This window comes from Mus pahari, chromosome 1 (genome assembly GCF_900095145.1).
Source record: "Mus pahari chromosome 1, PAHARI_EIJ_v1.1, whole genome shotgun sequence".
NCBI classification, from domain to species: domain Eukaryota; kingdom Metazoa; phylum Chordata; class Mammalia; order Rodentia; family Muridae; genus Mus; species Mus pahari.
The window spans coordinates 113,011,892-113,019,161 of NC_034590.1; the positions used below are offsets into that span (position 1 = coordinate 113,011,892).

The 7,270-nt window shown below is 52.9% G+C and overlaps 1 protein-coding gene across 2 annotated transcripts in view; it reads right to left on the bottom strand.

The window, feature by feature from the left end:
* Positions 1-7,270, bottom strand: part of Osbpl5 (oxysterol binding protein like 5) — a 71,031-nt gene that overhangs the window by 12,941 nt on the left and 50,820 nt on the right. For both annotated transcript variants that reach the window (XM_029541003.1, XM_021191492.1), the window contains exons 7-11: positions 5,932-6,016; positions 3,540-3,711; positions 3,080-3,272; positions 1,706-1,890; positions 1,245-1,326 (exon numbers count right to left, since the gene is read on the bottom strand). In XM_029541003.1, coding sequence (XP_029396863.1) covers positions 1,245-1,326; positions 1,706-1,890; positions 3,080-3,272; positions 3,540-3,711; positions 5,932-6,016 — 717 coding nt within the window. The remainder of the gene's footprint in view (positions 1-1,244; positions 1,327-1,705; positions 1,891-3,079; positions 3,273-3,539; positions 3,712-5,931; positions 6,017-7,270) is intronic.

Here is a 7,270-nt window from a genome sequence, read left to right on the forward strand (position 1 = left end):
TGTGTGTGTGTGTGTGTGTGTGTGTGTGTGTGTGTGTGTGTACTGCCTCAGGAATTCCTATGTTCTATTCAGCTTGGAGGGGCCTTAAGACCACAGCTAGATCTGACTGTCCCTGGACTGGAGCACAGACCATACATAACTGGGTCAAAGCTAAGCTTGGGAGGTGCCAGGCTTCCTTGGTTATACAGGAGACCTTGGTTATACAGCTTAGTTTACTGTATGACTCTAGGTTGGTTTCTCCTCTCTGGGTCTCAGGCTCACCTGTCTGCAATGAGACACAGATCTGGAATCAAACTCACTGTAACCTTTCTTGCCTCTGCCTCCTGAGTGCCAGCATTATACGTGTGAGTTGTCCCCAACCGCCCCCCCTTACCATGTGTGTGTGCGTGCATCTGTGTGTGCGCGTGTGTGCGTGCGTGTGCGTGTGCATGCCTATGGAGGCTGGCAGTCAACCTTGAATACTGTTCCGTCTTGTCTTTGAGATAGGGACTCTCACTAGCTCAGAAGTTGCTAAGCAGGCTAGGCCGGCCAGTGAGTCCCAGGTATCCTCCTGCCTCTGCCTCTTCAGCACTGGGATCACAAACATCCGCTGTCATACCCAGCCCCTGTGAGTTTCTGGAATGAAATTCAGGTCTTCACACTTGCACGGCGAGCACTTTCCTACTGACTCAGCTCTTCCCAACCCCCCTTCCCCTTTTAAGATGGGTTCTCACTTATATAGCCCAGGCTAGCCTTGAACCTCAGGAAATCTTCCTGTTTGTGCTTCCCTCGTGCTGGGATTTACAGGTGTGCACCGCCACGTTTGGCTAGAATCTTGGTTGCCAAGTTTATGGACGACAGAACCCCAGTCCCAGGTGGGTCTGCAGGTCACTCCATAACCAGGACAGCTCTGTTACCAGCCGAGTCCCGGGCTTCGAGTTCTCAAAAGAGGGTTCCTCACAAATCCCACAGGTGCTTTGTAACTTGGGGTCAAATGCTCCTTTCCTGACACTGTTGTGTGTGGTGGCGCTTGTCACACAGCCCAAGGCCGTTTCCTCAAACACTGAGCAAGGGTCGAGCTAATGGGGACCAGCATCGGGCGCTGGGCTTGAGAAGCCCAGAGGGTTACCCTCCACCTCTCTGGATCTGGGGACCATGGTGGAGATGGCTGGCTTTCTCCCATGCTGAGGAAGAGTTGGTCCCACTCATGGTGGGCTCACAAACCCCTTGGCTGAGATCCAGCCCTTCCCACAGGCCCCTCTCACCTTGGGCTTCTTGTAGAAGCCAGACAGGTACCACCGGAGCACAAGTTTCATGCGGCAGTAGGGGTCGTCCTCTGCTGCTGCCCTGTGATGGGGTGGAGAGTTCTAACTCAGGCTGGGGTCCCTGGCCGCCCTCCTCAGCACGCACCCCTTTCCCTAACCATCCCAACCACCATCTACTTGGCTAAAAGAGGCAGCCTCACCCCAAATGACCTGGGCACCATGCTCCATCCTCCCAGGTAGGTCAGAAGTAGGCATGTGGGTTCACCACATATCGGGAATAGCACTGAGGCCAACTCCACACCAGCGCAGAGGAGCTCTGCACACTCCACACTGTTTGGTGCCCTCACCTCTAGGAAGAACCCTGGATGCTCACACCTTTATTTCCCTCTTCCAAGGTCCACCCCATCCCCTGCCTCTACAGTCCATAGGGGTGAGGGACCCCACTCCTACTGGAGGTGCACCTGGAGAGCAGGTCTCCGTGGTAGTAGTAATCGGAGAGCTTGCTGAGGAAGGACCGAGGCTCCAACACAAAGGTCGGCAGCACCACACGGGACAGGTCCATGCCCGGCCGCAGCTGTCGCAGCAGCACCCACATCAAGCTCTTGTTTTCCTCTGACACTGTCTCCACCTGCGAAGTCTCATCCAGCTGTGGGAGAAGGGACACAACCAGGCCCCATGAGCTGGGCTGTGAAGCTCCTCCTCTGGGCTGCCTAAGGGAGCTGAGGGTCAGGGATCCAGGACAGCACATCTGACCCTTGCCCACTGGATGCTATTGGATGCATGTCCACTCTGAACAGGTGTCACCCGCCCCAATCCTGAGCTTGGGAGTGGGTGCGTTTGTCAGTGGAATGGGTGCCACCACCCATGCACGCTGGGTTTAGGAGTGAGCAGGTTCCTCAGCAGGTCTGGGGACAAGACCAGCTTTTCTCCTCTGGCATCCCAGTTCTCCCTCTCACACGTACAACTGCCATGGTACCATTCACCACATAGCGCATCCACAAGACCCTCACCAAAGGCCAGATCCACAGGGCTGCCTGATCCTGTGTGTCTGGCCTCCAAAACCCTGAGTTAAATAACCCTCTTGTCTAGAAGTTCCAGCTGCAGGAATCCGGTTTCCCCAGTCCTCTGTGTCTGTAGGTGTGCTAGGCAGTTTTCTGCTACTATAAGAAATACCCAAGGCAGTCAAGTTAAAAATAGGAAAGGTTTGAGCCAATCTCAGCACTAAGGAGGCTGATGAAGGAGGACTGGTATTTGTGGCCAGTCTCGGCTACAGAGTGAGTTTTAGGCCAACCAGGGCTACACAGGATGGTTGGGCCTCACTGCTTTGGGCCTCTGGAGAGGCGGTACATCACGGAGGAAGTACTTGGCAGCACAAGTGCTCATGGCCAGGACACGAAAGAGGGAAATATCCGACCATCAGACCCCTCTGAGGCCACAGCCCCTGCGACCTAACTTCCTCCTGCTAGGCCCTGCCTCCCCAAGGTTTTACCATCTCCCAGCTGTGACACACTGGTGATCAGGCCATCCACACTCACCATGCAGATGATAACACTCACATGACAGCATAGGCGCCTGACTGGGGTGAGGAACTCCCAGGGGCAGGGTCATTCTAGGTGTATGTAGGTCCCCAGCATGTATAGGACTGATGGGGATCATTCTTGAGCTGCCTGTCCACTCTGGCTACACTCCTCCCCAGCCCAGGGAGGATGTTTGTTTGGGACTGGACCCTCACATCACCCCTGTATCTCATGCTAGGCAGGCAGGGGAGAGCTGAGCAAGCATTACTCAGGGCCTTGCTGTGCCCCATTTCCCCTCCCAGTTAACAGGGCTCTTACCTCTCCCAGCTCCTCCTGGACCTGTTCCACATAAGTAGTTCCCCGCCGTGGCCCACCAGGGCTGTCCAGCAGGTCGCTCCCACTCTCGTTGGTCTTACGGCTGTGGTCCTGGGTCTCGGCATCCGAGTCTTCCGCATTCTCTCGCTCTGACTTGTCTGAGAACGCATCGTTCTCCAAGGCAGACCCATTCAGCCTGGAGAGTAGAAATGCCGGTGGGCCCCCAATTCCAGGTCACACCTAGGACCTCGGACACCCACCTGGGTACCCAGCCTCTTTTACTGCAGGGAAGTCACACACTGCCTTACACCACGTGGCCTGTATTTGCACTGCTGCTCCTGTTTTATCAGTAAGGATGCAAAGACTGGTACCCACAGGAGAGAACAAGTCCATCACCCCAGGTGACCCATCTCCTGATGCTTGGGGGACACCAGGCAGATCACCTCTCACCCCGTTCACTCACGGGAACAGGTCTTGATCCGGGATGGTGGCCGAGGTGGGCAGTCCGTAGAGAGAGGAGGGAGAGGCATCAGGCGAGGACCCCTGCTCCCCATCTCGGTCCTGCTTGCACGTGCTCAGTCGCAGCAGGCTGGAGCAGCGAAGGGCCAGCTCCAGGGCATCTAGCCAGCAGCGGCCTAAGGGACACAGAGGGAGTCTGGTGGGTGGCTTCCCCTCTATTTCCCCACCAAGGAACCTTAATCTGCCTGTTGTCTGAAATAGCCTTCCAAAACTAACCTCCAGCCAAGGAATTCTGCCTTTTAGTCATGAAACTTCTAGTCCCACACCTCACTTCACCTCACTAGGGTCAAGTTAAAGATCTGCCTCCCCCACAGACCCCAGCCTTGCATGTGGCCATCCTGGCAGGAATGAATATATACTAAAGAGACAGGTGTGCCCTCCCTTTGGCCATTAGACTACTGAAACAACGGACCCCAAGGCATTGGATTGACCCAGGAGTCTCATGATAGGGAGGGAAAGGCTGAAGCCTGGAGCCAGACAGAGGGGAGCTTGTCTCCCAGAGACCCCACAGAGTTCTGAGAACGTGTCAGACCGCCTTGCAGGAGAGACTGGAGCTGAGACAGTGATGGGTCAGTGACGGGCAGGACCACACCCTGACCAGGACTCTCAGCTCTGCACTCCTCCTGCCCTCTGTTTAAGCCTAAATTTCACATCAGGACCCTGAAGACTTGAGGGTCTTGGTTAAGTGTATCTTGTTGGGCCTGTCAAGCCTCGGAGTGGGTCATCAGCTCTGGGAACAAGCACACACATGTGTATGTCCTTGGGGATGACACAGTGTAGGATAGACATCAGGAATCCTGAGTGACTGAGGGCAGAGGCTGGGCAGGGGTCTTAGGTGCTAGTGAGGAGTCACTGATCAGGTAACTTCAAGAGGTAACAAGAGACAGTTAGGGCTGAGGGGTAGTGGGGGAGGGGGATGACAGACAAGGCAGGGCCTCTGCTTTGGCTCTGAGGTCCTGCTTGCTTCATGGCAGTGTGTGTGCATGTGTGTAGAACTTGCGTTAGACTGTGTCATACCACTGTTCTCAGGGGTGCGGTGGGATGAGAGGAGGGTACTGTTAAGAGCTATGGGGGGAGGGACCCATGCAGGTGACACCAATGTCTCAGTGTGATCACTAACAGCAGCCCTTCCATCCATGCCTCAGAGTCATCTATAAATGATACCATGCATGCCCAAGGGATTCATGGGTGAGGGTCCCAGCTCAAGGCAAGATGAAGTTCTTGATTTCTAAGCTTGCATGCTGGGTGTCCCTGGGAAGTGTGGACTTCTTTCCCTAACTTAAAGCTACAGAGACTTTCGTTTGAGAGCCCCTGCGGCTACACTGGGACGTTCAGGGGGACCCACCTGGTACCCTGGAGCTGCCCCTCTTGCCGAGGATAGATAGCTGAGATCTTGGACTTACTGTAGGCTTGGTTTGAGCACAGTGCACCCTCCTGTGAGCCTGGGCATTTGTAGGGACAGTGAGTGGATTATGATGATTATTCAACCCAGGGTGAGAGCTGGTTGTAGAATTGGACTTAGAGCCCAAATGTGCATCCAGAATGTTACTCAGTCTTTGGGAACCATTTGAAATCCTCTGCCTCTTCTTGCAGGAAGCTGATCCTGATATACATGGTATGCAGATAACATTCTTCCTTGACTATGGCCCCTGACAATCAGGGATTCAGCTCAGACTTGTCATCTGGTGGCTGGCTTACTGGTCACAGACACCCCCCCCCCCAAGGTGTGCAGGCTCTGTGAGGGCATAGGTTGCCTGTTGTTTACCCCAGAGCCCAGCAGGTTCAATGAATGAATGAACAACAGTCAAAATAGCCTAGGAGGGAGCGGAGATGTAACTTTTGACCACCAGGGGGCACCATAGCACAGCAGTTAAGCTATCTGCAGGATTCCAAGCCTGGACAGTTGGGTCCTAGTTGTCAGGGCCTTGGACCTCCAGCAGGGGGTGCAGTCCTGAGGCTTTGTTAAGGAGCCACAACCTGGCTAGAAGCTGTCACTTGAAGGACTTCTGAGAATGGGGCTGCTGCTTGGTTCTGTTACCTAGTTCAGAGAATCTGGGACTCAGGGAAGCCCACATTAATATCTGTAACCTATTTTTGCCAGAATACCTCTAGGCTGCCTGTGACTTCATTTACCCATTAAATTCACAACTGTCACTTGATTACTTCCATACAGCCCTGGGATTCCCATAGCACTGGGCTGACAAGTGTGGTTAGTCCCATTTAATCTGTGGGAAATCTGAGGCTTAGCAGAGAGGGGTACCACTGTAAGGTAGGCTCAGTCTGTGTCCGACTCTAGGGGACCCTGGGGAGGGAGAAGGAGGGCAGGTGGCACTTACCGTCTGATTCAGAAGCGGCCCTGAAGATCAGGTAGCTGCTGGGGAGGGGCTGAGTGATGGAGCCCACACTCTCGCCTTTGGGGCCCTGGAGAGACAGAGACCCGCAGGGTCAGGCCCTGGGCTAGGAAGGCCGTGGACACTCTGTATTCCTTCTAATCAATTTGCCTTTCCTTCCACTTAGCTTCTTGATTATGGCTGCCAGAACCAGCTAAGGCAAATCCTGGACTCACAGTAGAAGTTGAACTTCAGCGAGACAGTGAAGGGCTGTTTAGTATGAGTAAATTTGTCTTATTTGGAATAAATGTGTTTCCTTTTGTTTTGTTTTTGAGACAAGGTCTTACTGCATGGTTATGGCTGGCCTGCAACTTGCCATGTAGATCAGGCTAGACTTTAAACTCATAGAGATCTGCCTGCCTTTGCCTCTGGAGTGCCAGGGTTAAAGGTCTCACCCATCATGGTCTTGCTGGAATAAATGTAAACAGAATGTTCATATAAAACAGTTTTATTTTTTCCCCTTTTGGTTTTTCAGATAGTTTGTTTAAAGACAGGGCTATGCTCACTCTGCAGCCTAGGATGGCCTGGAACTTTCTATGTAGCCAAAGATGGTTTTGAACCTTTGATCCTCCTGCCTCCAACCCAAGTGATGCCCAACCTTGTGTGACATGAGTATCCTCAGAGCGCTGAAGAAGGCTGCACTGTGCCAGGACAGGCATATTAATTCATTTTTTGAAGTGGGTATTTTTAATCCACAATGGGTTTATTCAGCTGTAGTTTACTTATCTATCTATCTATCTATCTATCTATCTATCTATCTATCTATCTATCTATTTATTTATTTTGTTTTTCGAGACAGGGTTTCTCTGTGTAGCTCTGGCTGTCTTGGAACTGACTCTGTAGACCAGGCTGGCCTTGAACTCAGAAATTCGCCTGCCTCTGCCTCCCGAGTGCTGGGATTAAAGGTGTGCGCCACCACACCTGGCTCAGCTGTAGTTTATAAAGAGGGGGAGAATATTAATTTTAAAACTAACAGCAGCCAGGCATGGTTTATGCCTGTAATTGCAGCAACGGAAAGGATGAGGAAGGAAGGCTGCCACAAGTTCTAGGTAAGTCTGAGCCTCAGAATGAGCCAAGAGTTAGGATGGGCCGTAGAGTAAGATAAACCCTGTCTCCAAAACCAAACCAACAGCAATAAACCACCACCACCACCACCAACAACAACAACAACACCAACAACACCCACACCACCACCACCACCAACAACAACAACAACAACACCCACACCACCACCACCACCACCAACAACAACAACAACACCCACACCACCACCACCACCACCACC